Below are 19,027 nucleotides of genomic sequence, written 5' to 3'. Positions count from 1 at the left end.
AGCCATCGCCCACAGCAGCAACAATGAAAATACTCATACTAAGCCAGAAAGAACAACTCGATCTGGATTTCCTTTTAAATATTCTTTACATGAGGCGCAAATCATCACACAATGCCAGAAACTGGCAGAGGAAAGTTCAGAGTGAAATATTTAATCTATTTGAAACGAAAATGAATTGGTATCAACTATTCTCTAAGTTTTAATGATACCATACATACCAGCGAGTTTTACTTGAAAAATAGCAGAAAATGTAACTCTAAAGATCTAGGTTTACCTCCAGCTTTCCAGAAAACTAGCTTAGAAGACTTCGGTTAAGTCTTTCATCCCCTTGGTATAAAACTGGTATATACTCTCATATATAAAATTGAGATTATTTGTTCTTCCTCTCTGGATGTTTTTTGAGAAGCAAAATGCTGATGGATGTGAATGCACCTTAATAAAATGGGAAGCGCCATACACATTTATTTAACAAATACTAGCTTCGTAAGGATTGATGGGGGGGCGGGAGGGTGAGGATTGGTTAGAGGGGAAGGTGATAAAAACAAGCCACATTCTCACGTTCAAGGACCTAATAGCCAGTGTGACACACATGCGTATTTCAAGTGTGACACACATGCGTATTTCAATATATAACAGAATATCTAAAACAGAAAATTCTACCTTCGAGAGGATAATGAGAGTTTAGAGAAAAAGGAGAATTTATTTTTGCCTTGAATAAAATTAGATATGGAAGTTTCGCAAAGAGGTATTAGAGCCAGGATATGGAAGACATGAACCTGCAGAAATCAGGGGTGGGAAGCGGGACCGTGGTGAAGGGAACGGAGCAGGCAGAGGCACAGAGCAGGCGATGGCAGGTTGAGTCTGAACTCCATGAAGCTGGAGGCATAGGGTTGGACAACTGGGGGCCATCCCATTGCTCACAGGGGAAGGTGAGGGAGAGGAGACAGAAGAGCAGCCAGAGAGAAGGGAGCCCAGAGAGCAGTGCACGAGGGAAGGCAGCAACGCATATTTCAAGGACACCAAGGTCAGATGCCGTAGGAAGGTTGGAGAGTGTAGTGGACATCTGCGGTTCCCTCACCTATTCTCGTCCTTCTGCTAAGTCGCTGGAGTGTCGCTGGCAGGAAATCTTCCACCTGCGTTCTCAGAACACTTGCCTTGATGGAACTGATGGGACCTCTGGCCCTGGGATTGACCTACTCACTTAAGCTTTGTCAATCATGGCAGGAAACCCTCACAGCCTCACTAAAGGGTTCAGAGCACCTCTCCCAACCTGACTAATCGTGCCTAGTGAGAGTGGATCCTAGGACTTCCATCAGGTTGAGCAGCCTAGAAGCTTATTCTTTCCTTCTGAACTGGAATACAGGAGGGTGTAAACAAGAGGCTCTGGCAGCCATCTAGACAGCACATGGAGACAGTCCTTCTGTGAACAGAGCCGACACGAAACAGAAAAGAGAGATGGCGAGAGGCTGGGTTCTCATGACATTGTTGGAGCTCCTGGGAACAACCAGGCCTGAAGTCTCTTCCCCGTAGATTTTCCACTGTTTGCTGAAGCTGGTTTACTTTGGGTCTTTTATCATTTTCAACCATCAGCTGACAGAGCCTGAGAAAGATACCCCTGAGTATGGAGACTAGCTGGTCACATCTGACCTTGAGAGGGCATTTTCAATAGTGGAATGTAGAATATTAATATTGCCCAATTTCCTCAAGCCTCAGATTACACAAACCGCAAAACGATTAAACACTAGAAAGCACCAATAATTTCAAGTTCCATAGATTTAGCTGTCAAGCCAGGAACAAGAAATCCAAGAAGGTTATGCAGTTATTGTCAAAAGACCATTGTGTCAAGGTGAAAGGAGTAATTATAAATACAATGAAGCTCCTATGAGCTCTACAAGTAGTCACCACCCTAGGAAAATAAGATTGGTTGTCAGAGTGGTTGTGACATCCTTTCTGAAACTGTCCAGATGAATGATTTCAAAGGTTTCCTTATCTTAGACACTTTATATCATGAAGTGCCCTGCAACACAATACGAAACAAACTTCCCATGTCTAATTAACTCAGAATTTTATCAGAAAAGGGGGTTTGTAAAATGTCACCGAAGCAGGAAAAAATGGCTCGTTGAGATTCACTGGCAGCAACAGAAGAAGGTGGCGAGTAAGTTTAAGGAGAAGTGTCAGCTCCCAGGAGGGATCATTCCCCTTTTGGCCATCATTGTCCCACACCAGCGTGCCAGGTGGGAGGCTAAGTGCGCGCAAATGTGCTCAGAGGGGAAGTGAGTCCTCAGAAGACACTCACTTCCCTTTTCTTCTCCCTACTCACCTGGACACTCAGGACCCTCGATGGGCAGGAACAAGTATTACGGAGACAAGATGCTGGCATTGGGAGGGAGGCGGGAAGCAAGATTCTTGCTGTTTCAAATTCTTCTTTCTGGCAAAAACAATTAGTTTGAGTAACATGCCAAGGTGCTACATGAGTCCCCCCCATACCCACAGGAGGTGTGTTCCAAGACCCCAGTGGATGCCTGAAACCATGGATAGTACTGAGCCCATGACAGAGCAAGACAGAAAGAGATTCCACCACGCTGCTCAGAAACGGCATGCCATTTAAAACTTGTTTATTTCTGGAAATTTCCATTTAATATTTTTGGACTGTAGTTGACTGAACAACTGACACCGCAGAAAGCAAGACCATGGGTCAGAGAGGACTACTGCGCTCCTCGGCGGACTGATTTTAAAGGAGGGTTACAATGACTGTTAAGCTTAACCCACAGAAACATGTCTCCTTGGAAGGGCAGGTGAGAGCAGCTCGGCAAGGCCTTCCCAGCCCCCAGGTCTAAAGGGACAGCAAGGTGGAGGAGCGAACGGTGACTCCTCCACTGAGCGCTTGGGGCTTTGAGGAAACAGACTGGCCAGGCCTGGTCGTATTGAAGTCCTGCAGTCACTGCGTTTGCTTTTGCTCTTCTCCTAACCCACCCCACTTCTGCTCCCCTACGGCCGGGACGAGGTTTCAGGTGGTCCTTTCCACCTGTTGGAGTAGCTGCGTGGGGCAGAGCGGAGGGACGATGAGGATATGTGAGCAAAAGTGAGCGAGGAGAGAACGGAACGGAGCCGGGCGTCTCCAGACAGCACGCCTGAGCTGGGTCTGTGGGGAGCCCCAGTACCCCTGCCCAGGGATCTAAGTCCCTGGCAGGATAAGGAGACCAGAAGTCCAAAATCAGTCTTACCAGGCTAAAGTCAAGATGTTGGCAGGGCCGATTCCTTCCGGGAGCTCTGGGGGAGAATCTGCTTTCTCGCCTCTTCCAGCTTTCGGTGGCTGTGGCATGCGTTGGCTGAGGCCGCCTCACCCTAATCTTAGCCTCCACAATCACGTTGCCTTCTCTTCGGTGTCAAATCTCCCTCAACCTCCCTCTTATGATTTAGGGCCCATCTAGATAATCCAAGATAATCTCCTCATTTCAAAATCCTTCACTTCATCACACCTACGAAGTCCCTTTATCCATATGAGGCGACATTTACAAGATACAGGGACTAGAAAGAGAACCAGATATCTTTGGGGCTTATCATCGTTCCCCCAAAAGACGCTGCTTTCTCGAGTGATGGCGTGGGAACTCCAGGCTCCCCGAGAAGGCTTCTCCTGCCCATTCGGCCAGCAGCACTACCTTGCGTTTCCGGAAACTCTCCTGCTCCTCAAACGTGCTTATACTGTGCCATGGTTTCCACGTTACTTTTCAGCTTTCTTAGCAAAAATATATTGCAGCGATACAATAATACTTAAGGAAACAATGAAAGTGCTCCTTTGGTTAGAAAGAGTATAATAGAGTAAAATAAAATACACTTGCACTTTGGAGCCAAACTGATCTGGATTTGAGTTTTGGCTTTATTGCTTATCATCTGTGGGTTCTTAGCTAAGTTTCTTAACTGTTCCAAGCCCTGTGTTTCCCCTCAACGGTAGTACTGACCTACAGGGGGCTGTACACTTTAAATGAGGTAAATCACGTAAAGCCCATAACGCAGTGCTTGTTAGATGTTATTGGCAAAACCAATTGTTTTATTTCTAGATTCTAGAAACTTCCTTCTTATTAATAGTTTCATTTTTTAAGCATGAGATCCACAAGCTTATGAAATGCTTCTGATCTTGAGAATTTTTTTAAGAAGAGTAAATCATTAAAAAATACTACTTGGATTTTTTGCTCCATGGACCAAATAGGGTTGGAATTTTGCATTTTTTTTAATATTTTAAATGTTTAAATAAAAATAGAGTAAAATACACAGAGTGAAATGCATCTTGTTTAAAGTGTACAGTCCTGTGAACTTTGACAGGCATCTAAACACCATCACAGTCAAGGTGGGAAATATTTCCATCACCCCAGAGTTTCCTTGTGCCCCCATGCAGTTAATCCTCTCTCCCCAACCTGGGACCCTGGCAACCATCGATCTCCTTTCCATCCTTTGCATTTTATTAACTTTCAACTTGGGTCCAAAGCAATCAGCTGCAGGGGATCTGCGTGAGAATTTAAAAGTCATCTGCAGCTTTTAGTAACTTTCTTCCTGTGCTCTATGTCTAAAGCAAAAAAAAAAATGCTCCATGTTGTCAAGGTCTAAGGCAAAAGGGATTCAAGATAGACCTTACAGGGACTTACTCCAACATTTTCAGGAATTCTGGGAGGTGCTGAGCTGTTCTGGAGCCTCACAACACTGTTTAAAGATATGTTGTTATGTAGACATGACAAAGTTGAGATTCCAATGCCCCTGAAGTGGAAGAATTTAGTACAAAAGCCAGAGAGACACAGAGAGATAGTGGTCAGGTGTGGCCCCTCTTACATGCACTTGCCCCTCCTAAGCCCACTCCCTCTGAATTAGGATGTTTTTACGTCTGCCCTGTCTATTCCAACTAACTTTATGCTTTTATGTCTCTAATATAACTGAAAGGTAATGGAGTTGTATATCTTCCTTCTTCATTAAAAAATTTATTAGTCTTAAACAAATACTTCTTGGAAGAAAATCACTCTTCTGCTGTAAGAAGTATTTAGCACCAGACATGATGAACACAGCAGAATTGTTGCAGGTCAAGTATATTACCTAATCACCCATCTGTGTACTTAAGGGCACTAATCTGTGAACTTCTGGAAAACAAAAACTGGATCACATTTACCTTTGTATTCAAAGACCTCTCACAGGGCATGGTGGAACATAAGAAGAGCTCACTAACTTCATTTTTGCCTGGTCAACATTACAGCAGGGGATTCCATGGAGGGAATTTGAAGCATTTGGTCCATATTAATAAGAATACAGTTAAAGTCTCTTTTAGACTTCTTTGGAACTCTAAACTCAACTTCAGCCTCATTTACTATTCAATTTACAATTTTGCCTTTGAAGAAGTTCATTTGAGTGTTATAAAAACCAAATATTGAACTAAAAGTGTTGCAAAATAAATAACTGTAATGCTTAAATAGGCCACTAGATGGCTTCTTGAAACGACCAACTATTCCTTTGGTTTGTGCAGCAATTTCTTATTATTAAAAAAAAAGGTGAAGGGATTAAGTACAAACTGGCAGTTACACAATAGTCATGGCAGACAGTAAAATACAGCATAGGGAATATAGTCAATAATACTGTGATAACTATGTATGGTGCTAGGTGGGTACTAGACTTATCGGGGGATCACTTTCTAAGTTATATAAATGTCTAACTACTATGCTGTATACCTGAAACTAATGTAATACTGAATGTCAACTGTAACTGAAAAATTAAAGAAGAAAAAAAGAAAAAAGAAAAAAAGGCAAGCTACTCCTGCTGACCTTATCTCTATTGATATATAGTTGTTATCACTTTTTTAAAGTTGGAAAGAAAAATAGCTTCTTTATTTACTTGAATATGACTAATGCACCTTTTTGTAGACAACTTGTAACTTACAAGTACAATTTCATATTATAATATTATGACTTTCTAGATTTATAAAATGCATTATTCACATTAAAGTTTCACATTATGATTTAGAAAACAAATGGATCGAGCATAATTATTGAGCATATAGTAGTCCCTCCATGAATATTTATAAAATAATTAGTCATTGAGTTTGTTGAATCTGAATACTCGAGGCCCTGGGTTAAGGCCCTTTTATATACTGTCTCATCTCTACAGGAGCTCCATGAGTAGAAAGTATTACTTCCATTTTATAAATGTAAAAACTATGGCCAAGTAACCTCAGAGAGGTTAATTGGCCAAGTAACATAGTTGATCAGATTTCAAGGCCAGTGGTACCCACAACCACTACTGCTAAGTAGATGAAGACAGTATTTTCCATCTTTAATTTGATAAAACAAGTACTTTTCTCTTACACAATAAGCAAGCTTATTTGTAGAGGAAGAGCTTAGACCCAATTTTAAAATCAAACAGAAAAAAAAGGATATTGTGGTGTTGTTCTCTAATCTTTAACAGCTATATTGAGATATAACTTGTATATCACAACTTTATCCATTTCAAGTGTACAATTCAATGGTTTTTAAAAAATGTATTTACCAAGTTTTGCAATGTTCATCTATCTAAAAAGAAACCTGTACCCATTAGCAGTCACTCACCACCCCCTTTCCCCACACCTATCTCCTAGCCCTAGGCAACCACTGATCTGTCTCTTTAGATTTGCCTACGCAGGACATTTCATATAAATGAAATCATACAATATGTGGTCTTCTGTGACTGGCTTTTTTCACTGAGTACATTTTCAAAGTTTATTTGCGTTGTTATATGTTTTAGCATGTCATTCATTTTTATTGTCAAACAATATTTCATTGTATGGATATATCACATTTTGTTTATCCATTTATCAAAAATGTACATTTGGGTTGTTTTGCTTTGGGGGTATTTTGAATAACGCTTCTACAAACACCCATGTACAAATTCTTGTGTGGACATATGTTTTTGTTTCTTTTGGGTGTATACCTAGGAGAATTTCTGGGTCTACATGGTAACTCTGTATTTAACTTTGAGGCACCTGCAAACCACTTTCCAAAGCAGCTGGCCCACTTTACATTCCCACCAGCAATGTACGAGGGGTTCAGGTTCTCCGCATCCTTGTCAGCACTTGTTATTCTCTCCCTTTCTGAGTATAGCCATACTAGTGAGTGTGAAGTGGTTGTTTTATAATCTTTTGTTATTTTTTAAATAAAGCAAATATCGTTCCAAAATAAAGCAAAAATCTTTATGGGGCTGTAAAAAAATCTTATATAAAGTAAAATCTCTCCATTATTCTCTTTATGAAAATATAATACAGTAAAGACATAGTTCAAGTTCCAAGTCTTATACTGCTCCCAATCCCAGTGACAAAGGCACTTTATGATGTTTCTGCTGATATTTGAGAGGATAATATCTATCACACAGATTTGCTCTGTGTGTTAGAAATGAAGTACATAAAGCATCTACTACTATGGTTGGTACTCAGGAAGAAGTCAATAAATGGATGCTTATTTTTATTCCAAATCAAGAAAATGGTTACAAAGAATTGTTTTTGCATGCTTGGCTAACAATTCTAATGGCAACTCATGAGCCAGAGAAATGGAAATTATGTTCCAAATTTAATGGTGAAATCTCAATAGAAAACATTAATAATGCAAAGTCTAATCAAAGAAAGTAGGAACATGAAGTTAAAATTCACACAATGCACAATAAGAAATATAAAATATATATTTAAGGAAAGCCAAATTTTGGAAAACTAAATCTAAAAACCAAATTGGAGAAGGAATTTCTATGTTCTTTGAAATCAGAGCTCAGCAGATGAGCTATGCATGTGAATATTCAGGTAAAACTTGATTCCATTGTAGTGAAATTGAGAAAAGGTTTTGAACATTATTTATATGTTGCTTTTTACCATAACTTCTGAATAAAAGTAACGTTACTGCATTTGTTATTTATATTCATGCAACAAGTTACTAAGTCCATAGCCTGTAGCTACATGTTTCCTGTTCTGGACTCTGCAAGTTCTTCATTTGGGCTTTTTAAATACAGAGGTCTGAGTCAAGACTGTTCAGTGAATCAGCCTTTACCCAAGGCCTTTCCCTTAATTTAGTCCTCACAATCTCTTATATGAGGTAAGCTATTCTTATCCGTAAGATGAAGATGCTGAAGCTCAGTGAGTTTGCATAATTCAGGTTTGTTGGCTCCAATTTGACGGGTGTTTCTGATTGATAGTATTACTTCACTTTATGACCCATTTCATTCACAAAACAACTGTTGAGTCAGACTAGACTAAGGTCAGTTCTTAGTTCTGCTCCTAATGGCCTTGTGCCCTTGGATGAAAAGATGTAGTTTATATTTCACAGGACTGTGAAGAGTCCAAAGATGCATATAAAGGACTTGGCAGATGGTAAGCACTCAACAACAGGTAACTATTATTTGCTTTGAGAATTCTTTGCTATGAAAAAGCAGCTGGTAGTAAAGGACTCTCAGAAATGGTCTTTGATAATGTGAACATGAGATATACACTCACCTTCAGGGTTAGGTATGTGTCAAAATGTCCTAATATTTTGAAGAAAGAATCCTGTAACATCACATAATTGTAAACTATGTATGGCATATATGGCTTATGTTACATGGTATAAAATAAATACAGATTTCTGTGAAGTTGAGAACAATTGATTCATCAGCTGTTACTTCCTCATTTTAAAGCTTCCTTCAAACTCTAACATCTGCAGATTTTACTTTGGCTCATTTTACCACCATGCATGTTGGTAGAATGAGGCAAACTTTTAACCCATGACAATATCCACATGCAATTTGTAAGCAAATTCTGAACAAGGCTTCAGAGATTCTGAGAACTGAACTTTCCCTCTCTGCCTGCTTCTATCAATTTTTAAACAGGGCCCCATTTGAGTAAAACAGGTCCTATCAAGTTACTTTCATCTTCTCCCTTGGAATTCAGGAGAAAGGGTATGAGGGGATGACCAAGAAGCTTGGAGAGCAGTAAGGTGCTGGGTGGGTGTGAATGCGTGTGTAGTAGGTACTCAATAAATACCTAGTGTATTGAATGTAGTTTTTCCCCTTTATCCTTTTAGCTTGTCTTACCCATTTCCAGTTTAACAGTGGATAATGGTGGTAAGCAGTAGTAGCAATTAAAACCTCAACGGGTTGTAGAAAGAGTCCCCTTCACCCTGTGCTTATGTTCTCAGTCCTAGCTTATAATATGAGCTGAGGCAGGGGCTGCTGGCCCACAGAACTTTTCTTACACAGCCCCTTTTGTTTCTATTTTTTTCCATATTAATACTGGAGCTCTGACTTACAGACTGATAAGACAAAAGGCTGTAGAGATGATCTAAATAACATGATAAATCTGAGTAATATCCACCAAAATCTGTACCCTATAAACAAAAAACACACTTTTTCAAAGTGTTCCTGGAATAAACAATTGAGGAAAGACAATGAACACCCTAAAGCAGACATAATATATATTCTCTTAGTTTGATGCCATAAAAAAATTAATAAAATAGAAAACAAAACTACCTAAACCAAAAAAAATCTCATTATTTGGGGAGCAAAAAAAACAGCAAAGGAAAAAAGGAGGAAGCCTTTTTTAGATATAACTTTTGGGGAAAAGAGATAAAAACTGAAATTTCAGAACATCTAGAATATAAAATGACAACACCACTACATGTGATTCAGTTAAAACAGTGCTCAAAATTAAGTCCACACTTTAAATATCATATTACTAATTGAGAATAAAAATGAATGAATGAAGTGCTAACTCAAGGAGTTAGAGAAAAAACAACAAAATAAACTAAAGAAAGAAAAAAGTAGGACATTTATTAAAGTGGAAATCAATCAACTGGAAAACAGAAAAATTATAGAATGGAGACACTCAAGGCATACCACTTTGGGGGAAACAAACAAACAAAAAATCCACAATAAAAATAGGTAAACTGTTAGCTATCTTAATTAAGAAAATAAGGGAACAAACATAATACGTAAGCGGGGAGAGCCAAATGCACAGAAGAGGAAGAGATAACTTTGCTCAACTCTAGGCAAATAAATTTGAACAACTGGATGAAATGAATGGTTTATGATCCCAGCGCAAATGTCATTAGCCAACTACACAGACCAATTACCATAGAAGATACCAAAAATGTTGTCAAAGAGCTATTTGCCATACATCCATCAGACTCAGATAACTTCACTAAAGTTTTAAGGAACAAAATTCCAGTGCTATTTAAACTATCCCAGAGCACAGGAAAAGGAGAGAAATTTCCAGATTCACCAGCATCAACATTTTAAAGATAGCATGCAAACAAATACACACATACACATTATTGGCTAATGTAAATATACTAAAATATGAAACAATCTAGCAATATACTAAAAAAATAATACACATGGTTGAGTTTATTTTAGGAATGCAAGGATGGTTCAAAATTATAAAATATATTAATATATTTTATTGTATTAAAAGATCAAAGGAGAAAAATCATATGGTCATTTCCATATAGGATAATGAAAAGGCATGTGATAAAATTCAACATGCATTCCTAGTTAATTTTTTAAAAAATAGGGATCAATGGATATTCCTTAACATAATTAAATATATCTATCTCAACCCAGTTCATTATAGCCAATATATTTAACATCACTGTAGATGTACTAGACAATGCAATTAAGACATAAAGAGGTATGCAAATTGGAAGACATGACTGTGCAACTGGAAAACATAAAAAATTAACAGAAATACTATTATAGTCTGGTAGCTAGGTAGAATATTAACATAATCGTTTGCTTTCATATATACTAAAATCAGACTACAAACAGAAAAAACTTACTTAATAATAACAAAAATGAAATTCCTAAGAATATACTCTTGAAAAATGTACAAGGTATCTGTAAAGTGAAGTGTAAAACATGAAGGAAACAACAAAAAAACTTGAATAGGAATCATTTTTAGTTAGGGCACCATGATTTACACTGAAGCTTTAGAATGACAATGTTAAATTTCCCTAAGGTAATCTATAAAAGTAAAGCTGTCCCAAAAAATGAAAGTACTGTGAGATTTGTTTCGTGGAACTCAAAGGTCAAATGGAAAAATAAGCAAGAATATTTTTAAATTAGAGTTATTAAAATAGTGTAGGACTCGTACAAAAAAAAGGAAAGGCAGATCAACTGAAGACAATAGAATTTGAGTCTAGAAACATATCCAAATGATAAGGAAATTTCCTACATGATAAAAGGGTCATTTCAAATAGTAAGACAAGAATGGATTTATTTAATAAACAGCTTTCGGATAACTGGGATAACCTGGGAGGAAAAAAGTAGAGACTTAAATTCAGGATAGAGCAATGATTTACATACGAAAAATCAAATAACAGAAATATCTAACTATACTTTTGATATTCAAACCGATATTTTTTTTTCCCTGAAAGATGGGTGTCAGTAGTAAGAGAGAGACTTACTTTTTACTGTTTGAATCAGGAAGATTTATTAGTTAATTTAAAAAAATTGAAACACATAGCAGGAAACAAACCAAAAACCTGTTCATGGTAGTATATTCTATAGGGGTCTGAAATGCATCTGAAAATAATAGAGAACTGATTGAGTTACTCCATCTTTGAAGATACATCAATCAGAGTCAGTTTTTTTCAAAGGCAAAATAATATTCAGGTCCTTAGGGATTATTATCCTCCAGTACTGGTATAAGCTACTACTTTTCTATAAAGTAGTTAAGGAAGAATATCCCTCCCCTTAATTTTCCTTCTAGACACACTACATATTTTATGACCTGAATTTGTATATGCACCAAAAAGAAACAAAAAAAAATAAGGAGCAACTTGATTTAAAAAGTACCTCGAGGCAATACAAAAAATGTTATTTTAATTTTTGATACATATTAAAACATTTCAGTCAGTTCTTCCTGACAGCATAACATGACAAATACACAAGACCTCAAACATGCTTTAAAATGACATCCAGCAAAGTATTTAAAATTTAATAAATAGCAATAATCACACACAAATACATTTTTCATACTCAATCATTAAGCTACTAAAACAGACAGCTAAAGAATAAATAAACAGGAATTGACAATAAAAATAATATGTGGGGTTTGCAAATCACTTAAAATAGGGGGTGATCTGAATATTTTCTTAATTTGTTTTTCAACACGTAGCATGATCCCCCTCATGAATAAAATATATTGAAAAAATTACTTTCTTACAATAACGTAGTTTTTAAATACAACAAATAAATATAAAATCAGCAAAGCAATTTCAAGTTGTAATAAAAATGCCCCCTCTGACCCCCCAAAAAGCTATGGAAATATATAGTCATTGTGGTAGCAAATAATAGTATTTAAAGTAATAGTGCGTATGCACTAAACTCATCTGAGACCTTGGTATGATTTTAGTGCAAATCCCTAGGGTCCAATACAAGCATAACCCCATATCAGGGAAAGACATTACCAGTTGGAACTTATCTTGTACAATTTTTGTACATATTTGATAAAGTTCAAGATTTAATGCATAGTAGAACATCTTCATCCACTTAATTCTGTCCCTAAATAGAGATGAAAAAAGAAATAACTTGGGATTTTACAATTTGGTTTGTACGATATTAGTGTATTAAAGTTAATATTAGAAAATCTATAAAAGTTTTGTTTTTGTCATTAATTTATCTATCTAAATTTACATCACTGCATGTTAAACATAAGAGAAAAATTTTAGACAGATTTTTCTCCCTTTGACAAGCTCTTATTGTGATGAAATCCAATTATATTTAGACAAATGTTATACAAATAAAAACACAGGTGAGTATAAGGGTTTTTTGCTTGGGAAGACATTTAACAACCTTAACATCTAGTCTATTAAGTTACAAGATGTACTGGCAAAAGCATAAAGGGTTCAATTAAAAGAAGGTATTTTGTACAAACGTTTTAACGTAGGATAAATAAACCGACAGTCAAATGAGTTTCAGCAGCCATATTTCTACTGTAAACTACAGTACTAGGATAAAAACAATTAGAAACAAATGGAAGAACATTACTGAACAATATGAATACATAATGCATTTTTAGTTGCTAAAATAGCAAACTCTACAGTTCATAGAGTTACAAATTGTTTAATTTAACCATGCAGGCTAACATATAATAATAAGAAATCACCCTGCATCTTTTTTCCTTTTAAATTAAAATCAGTTTAATTGTAAAGTTACAAAACAATAAATGGATATTGCTCCAACTCGTACACACTCTCCCTTATGTGATTCGTACCTAACAAAGTAACAAAGCCTCATCATCACTGGTTTCATTTTTCAGTGCTGCTTCTAGGCAAGTGTCGGGTATCTGGGCAGTGTGGACGATGCCACAGCGCTCACAGGGGCCATCTCGATGACTTGGCCTTCCTCCAGGGTTTGCTGCACTATATGGTTGTCCAAAGGCTTGTCCTTGATCTGAGGCAAGGTCAAGAAGAGGTCTAGAGCAGTCATTCGCATCAAAGTCTGAAGCTCCATCAGAAGCTGGAATTAGCATTTCGACATCATCATCTTCTTCTCTTCCGCTGACCCCATTATCAAGTTGTCTCAAAGGACTCTGGTTCTGATTTACAGAGCTTGATCGCCCTAACGTAAAACGTACCCAACGCAGCCCCCGAGTCATACGACTTAGTGCACTCGTGAGCTGCTGACGTGCTGGACTCACACTTGGAGGTTCCACACTTGTCACATCCCTTCCGCTATCTTGGTGACCGCCTCGGGTACTCTGAGTTGAGGAACTTCCACTTGCTCCTACTGTGGCTTCTACTGCGGTTGTGGGAGGGACTTTTTGGGGCAAAGGAGCTGCAACCCCACCGGATGCTCCTGCCGTATCTCTTCTCTCATTTTCTGTGTCTGTGTCGTCGGACTCCACAGAAAATAAACTTCTATGAGTATGATTTCTTTCAGGTTCTCTGCTGGTGCTCTGACTAGGGACAACCTCATCTCCATCTGCTGAGACCAGAGCCAATGACCCTGAATGACGTGATCTTGCAAAATTAAAAATACGATTCCAAAGGTTGCTGGATCTGCCTGCCATAGGAAGCCTGATGGAAGTAAATCCAAGCTGAGATCGTACAGCCAGCCTCAGGTTTTCCAAAACAGAAGCCTACAAAAAGGAGAGATCTTTAAGATAGCTAACAACGAAGCACTAAGATGGAAAACACCCTTCAAATAAGAATGCGTGGCTAAAAATTCTTACTCATTGTTAGGGTCTATGGAGGATGAATAAAGTTTTCTTACCTGTCCAGGTTCAACACACTATAGAATCTGATCTATAACTGGAACCACTGCTCACTGTGTTTAAGATTTTCTTGACACTTCATTTTTCATATGCAACTTTAAATATGTGATATCGATTATAACAACTATTTTATTTCAAAACTTCACATAGTAACCAATCCTAAAAGTGTATCAAAGTTGGAAAACAAAATTATTTCATACTTCTTTAGCTAGGAAGGTAGAAGAATCTCTACCCTAATTCACTAAATGATCTAATGCAGTATGGAAACTAAACACTTGGCCTGTTTTTTTTTCTTTTTCTTTTCTTTTTTTTTTTTTTAACATAGAACAAGTTACACTTGATTTATGAAGTTGAAACTTTCTAAAACATGTGAAAATTATATTTCACAGCTGATTCTTAAGGATTTGTTGAATGAATGATGAGGATTTATAAAAAAGGAATTAATACATTTGTTAAACAGCACAGGATTTAATAAATAAACAATATTTGTAATACAGCATAGGAAACAAAGCTAAAGAAATGAATTTGTTTATAGCACTACACGATGGTATTTGAGACTTCTGAATTCCTTCTTAATCTTTAAAGATTAAGTTTTATTTTCTACAGCTTCATGTTAAACATAAATTATATCTGTAGTCTTTGAAATTGGTAATTTTTAATCAGTATATACGGGAGTGATTTAATAAGTACATACTGCCCAACTGAAAGGAAATCTACTTTTTTCTAGATGAATGAGTTTATGGATTACTTAAAAAAAAAAAAAAAAAACCCTACAGGATCTATATAAAACAGTCTTTAAGCTCCATCTAGTGGTTATAAAAAGGAGTATTCAAATTTGGGATAAATAGCTTTTTCATCCATCTGGCATTAAGTATTGAAAATACAGTATTTCCAGGAAACAATGGTGAGTACATACTCTCCTTCAAACGATGACATAGTTTTCCTCTGTCAAAATGAATGGCTCTTGCCCTTCCCCTCACAAAAGATAAGGATGAAAACAAGGACGATGTGGCAATGTGTGTTCTCTGTCTCCCTTCGTGACTGGTATTGAATTTATCTGTGATTTCCATATAGGCCTTTCAACCATACTCTGAGGAATATAATCATAGAAAGCTAAGAAGTCACTATCATAGGACTATTTCATAGTCTGCCCTTAATAAAGCACAAACTGTCAAAAAGAAATGTGGATATCAGCACACATAGATTTGCTATATAAAGGAGTAAGATTTTTCACCTAACTGGGGGGAAAAAAAGTGGTTGACTTCCCTAATGAACTTCTCCACAGGTCTGGCCCTCATCGTTCAGCGCTGATGTTCTAAGGCTTCGTGTGAGCACAGTGTTAGTATATTCAGCAATGAATGAAAAGCTCCTCAGATATCATTCCCTTTTATCCACCACCCATCAAGATCAACAATGCCTTTGGCACACTTGGATGAGATTTTAACATTACAGTCTGTCATAGTGAGGTAAAGCTCTCTTAAGTCTGTTTAATTAAAAACTGCCAATTTAACACTGGATGGATTCTATGAGGGATCTTAGGAATGTTTCAGAAATAATTTTATATATTTCTTCAGTTTATGATGCAGAAGAAAGCATTCCTTGGAAAGCATTTCTATTTTAAATGAGATGGTAATTCAGGAGATTATTTTTCTTTTTAAACACTGCTAAAGACATTTGATAATTTGTTACCTAAAGTTTCTAACTTGGGAGTTTAATCTCATTAGCTGAATAAAATCTAGCTCATCATTCAAAACTATATTTTTAAAATGTTGTTGAAATAGAGTTCCCTTAACGAGGGTAAATTATGGCCCTAGAGAATGGTTTCTTATGTAGTAAAGAATTAAATCTTACGCAAAGGAAGGTCTGACTTTTATCCTCTGCTTCTGGGATGTGACCTTAACCCTTGGAATGTCATCTATGATAGAAAGGTCATTACCTAGAGCCTTGTGCCAGCCAGGGAGTAAAACTGTGCCTTAGCTGAAGGCTCTGTTTCACACCAACAACGTGATGTAGGATGGGGGAGCTTTGGGTCAGCACTATCAGTTAATCGCTAGATGGGCCAGAGGCTGAGATTGGCCATGTGTGCAAATTAATCATGCCGATGCGATGAATGGGGCCCCAGTAAAAACCCTGGCACTGAGTCTCAGGAGCGCTTCCTTGGTTGGCAATACTCCTTGCGTACTATCAAGTATCAGTTTCAAGAATAATACTGTCCCAACTTTATGGGGCAAAAATTTACTGGAAGACTCATTTTGGTGCCCTCTCAAATGCTGCCCACGTGTCTCTTCCTTTGGCTGATTTAATCCGGGCCCTCTCCCTGTAATAAACTCTAACTGCGAGCACAGCTGCTTTCAGTGAGCTCCGAATCCTTCTAGAAGTTACTGAACCTGAGGATGGCTTTGGGGACCCCTGAGCCTGCAAATGGTATTAGAAATGAGGGCTGCCTTGTGTGAACTGTACTCCCTCTAACTTCACAGCTGGCTAGATCTTGAAGGGTAGGTAGCCTCAAGGTACCGGGGTGGTGGGTGGTAAGTGGTGGAGTCAGTGGATGGAACTGACGCCTTGTCTCCATGCCCACCTAAAAGGAAGCATTCCTCATGGCAGGGCCAACAGTACACAGAAGCCACATTTAAGTTTTTCCTCTTTTGCACAGAAAATTCCAACTACTGGAACTTCTAAATTATTTACTTAGTAAATTACATCTAGAAAAATGTTTTAAAACTACAAATTCCCACCAAAGACTTCTCAGAAGATGCAAATAAGGGAATCAGGAATCTCATTTACCAAAAAGGCAATGGTCTTCCATTTTGAACAGAATTAAATCACTGGAAAATACTGCTTATCAAATTTTCTTAATTCTAATACTAAAGGCAATTTTTATAAATGTTTCTGGATGAATTTACAGTTTAAATGTTTAAACACTGAAAAAGGAAACTTTTAAAAAATCGCTAACAGAAATTTAAAGACTTTGAAACATTAATAAATAAGCTACTATTTAAAGAAAATGGTATGGATTCTCAAACACTGTAAAACCCAGCTGTGAAAAAGTTTTCCCTCAAGCCAGGTAGAAATGCTAACCTCATTTCAATTACTGTTAACTTATTACTGGTTATTCTAGCACGTTACGAATACATTCCTAGCATGTTAACTTTAGTATTCATTTTTAACTTTTCTAAATGTTCTGCTGAAGTAGAAAATAATCTGGAAAACTTTACTTTTAGTTTTAATGAACTAAATTATCCTAAACTGTAAAATACTTAAGAATCACATAACCAAATCAGAAGAATAAAAAGTATATTTTTGTGGTATTTGTTAAAATACAGTCAGACAATTATAATTTCAAATCCTCTATATATTTAATCCTTGATTTCACTGCAAAACTTTTGGCATAGTCAAGGGTCCTTTTACCATACAGTAAAGCACAGATTTTGTTTTAAAAGCTACTAAAATAGAAATTATGAATTGTAACATACCTGATTAGGTGAACAAACAGGAAAATCTTCAACTGGTGGAATTAAACCCTGAGCAATTAATTGTCCATAAGAGGGAGGAGCTTCTCTTCTTAACAATTCAGCTTCCACTCTTGACAACTGTGTTTCAAATGATCTTGGAGAAGACATAAGGGAATAAAAAGGATTAAAAAAAAAGCAAGCCAAAGAAAAAAATTTAAATCGATAAATTAAAAAATGTGAATCTCAATATATATATTAGATAATTTTAAAGGCATTGCCAATCAACATTTTCTGATATCTATACTACCCTTACACTGAAAATACAGGCTTTACACAGGAACCTGGACCATTACGTTTTAATAAATCAGAAAACCCTGTAAAAGTAAAGGTGCAAGGTCTTCAAACCCCTAAAACAGAGGGGGCTTGAGGCTTTCAGTAAAAGTATTGAAAACTCTTAGAAGATACTTTATTCACCAAGTGTGACAAATTTATTTTTCAGATATGGAAAAGAGTGAAATAAGTCACCAATACACTTTCTGGAACAACCGGTTCTTGAACTCAAGACATCTGAAAGACATCTGACTCTTTGATGTGTCTTATGGTGCAACGCTGTAAAGTTTTCTGGCCATATTTACTCGCCCAAAGAAAAATGGAGCATGGTATCATGATACTGTGCATCTGTGCACGTCTATGCTCTCAGCTGTCTGCTGTGCTGAATTTCTTATTTGTAACCCTCTCGGGACTGAGGGTCATTATCTCCACATTAGATTCCTAGGGGACCTCTCTGCCATCAGCTTCCCCAAGATCCAGTCTATCCTCCACCACATGGGAGACAATTCCCCTAAAGGACACCCGCCAGTGTTTAACCTTTTCTTACTTGAGAACTCTGACGCGTGGCTCTCACTGAGCTCTGCAACATGACATCGGCCTTGTGTTCGGTCTTATCTCCTATTAGTTCTTCATATGCATGTTATCTCTGGACCAGCTGAACGATGTGCTCACTCTCCTAGCCATGCTGGCATTCCTACTGCTATGTGTTTTCCCAGGCTATTTTTTCAACTACAATACCTTTTCCCCATCTACACTCTACTCACAGGTTTCGAATGGCACTTCTTCAGTGAAAGCCCTTCCACAGGCTCCTTATCAGATTAGTTATCTTTTGACATTTATACAACTTTGTTTTATAGCTCTTAAACAATTTACATTTTTGTCATCTTATTCCAACCACCAATTCCTTCCTTCTAATTGTAAACTGTCTGTGAGACTGTATCTTACTGATTTTCTATTCATCTGTATAGTGCTTTGAACACAGTAGGTTCTCAAATATCAGAAATTA

The 19,027-nt window shown here is 37.2% G+C and overlaps 2 protein-coding genes across 3 annotated transcripts in view; both read right to left on the bottom strand.

The window, feature by feature from the left end:
* Positions 1-3,322, bottom strand: part of DPYS (dihydropyrimidinase) — an 86,148-nt gene extending 82,826 nt beyond the window's left edge. Inside the window, exon 1 of the mRNA XM_015592954.1 lies at positions 3,225-3,322. Coding sequence (XP_015448440.1) covers positions 3,225-3,322 — 98 coding nt within the window. The remainder of the gene's footprint in view (positions 1-3,224) is intronic.
* Positions 3,323-11,426: 8,104 nt separating this feature from the next.
* LRP12 (LDL receptor related protein 12) overlaps positions 11,427-19,027 on the bottom strand; it is a 67,078-nt gene continuing 59,477 nt past the window's right edge. For both annotated transcript variants that reach the window (XM_006916619.2, XM_006916620.2), the window contains 2 exons: positions 17,713-17,845; positions 11,427-14,104 (listed from right to left, as the gene is read on the bottom strand). In XM_006916619.2, the coding sequence (XP_006916681.1) occupies positions 13,238-14,104; positions 17,713-17,845 (1,000 nt within the window). In that variant the 3' untranslated portion in view covers positions 11,427-13,237. The remainder of the gene's footprint in view (positions 14,105-17,712; positions 17,846-19,027) is intronic.

Source organism: Pteropus alecto, unplaced genomic scaffold (genome assembly GCF_000325575.1).
Source record: "Pteropus alecto unplaced genomic scaffold, ASM32557v1 scaffold164, whole genome shotgun sequence".
NCBI classification, from domain to species: domain Eukaryota; kingdom Metazoa; phylum Chordata; class Mammalia; order Chiroptera; family Pteropodidae; genus Pteropus; species Pteropus alecto.
This window is presented reverse-complemented; position numbering and strand designations above follow the sequence as displayed.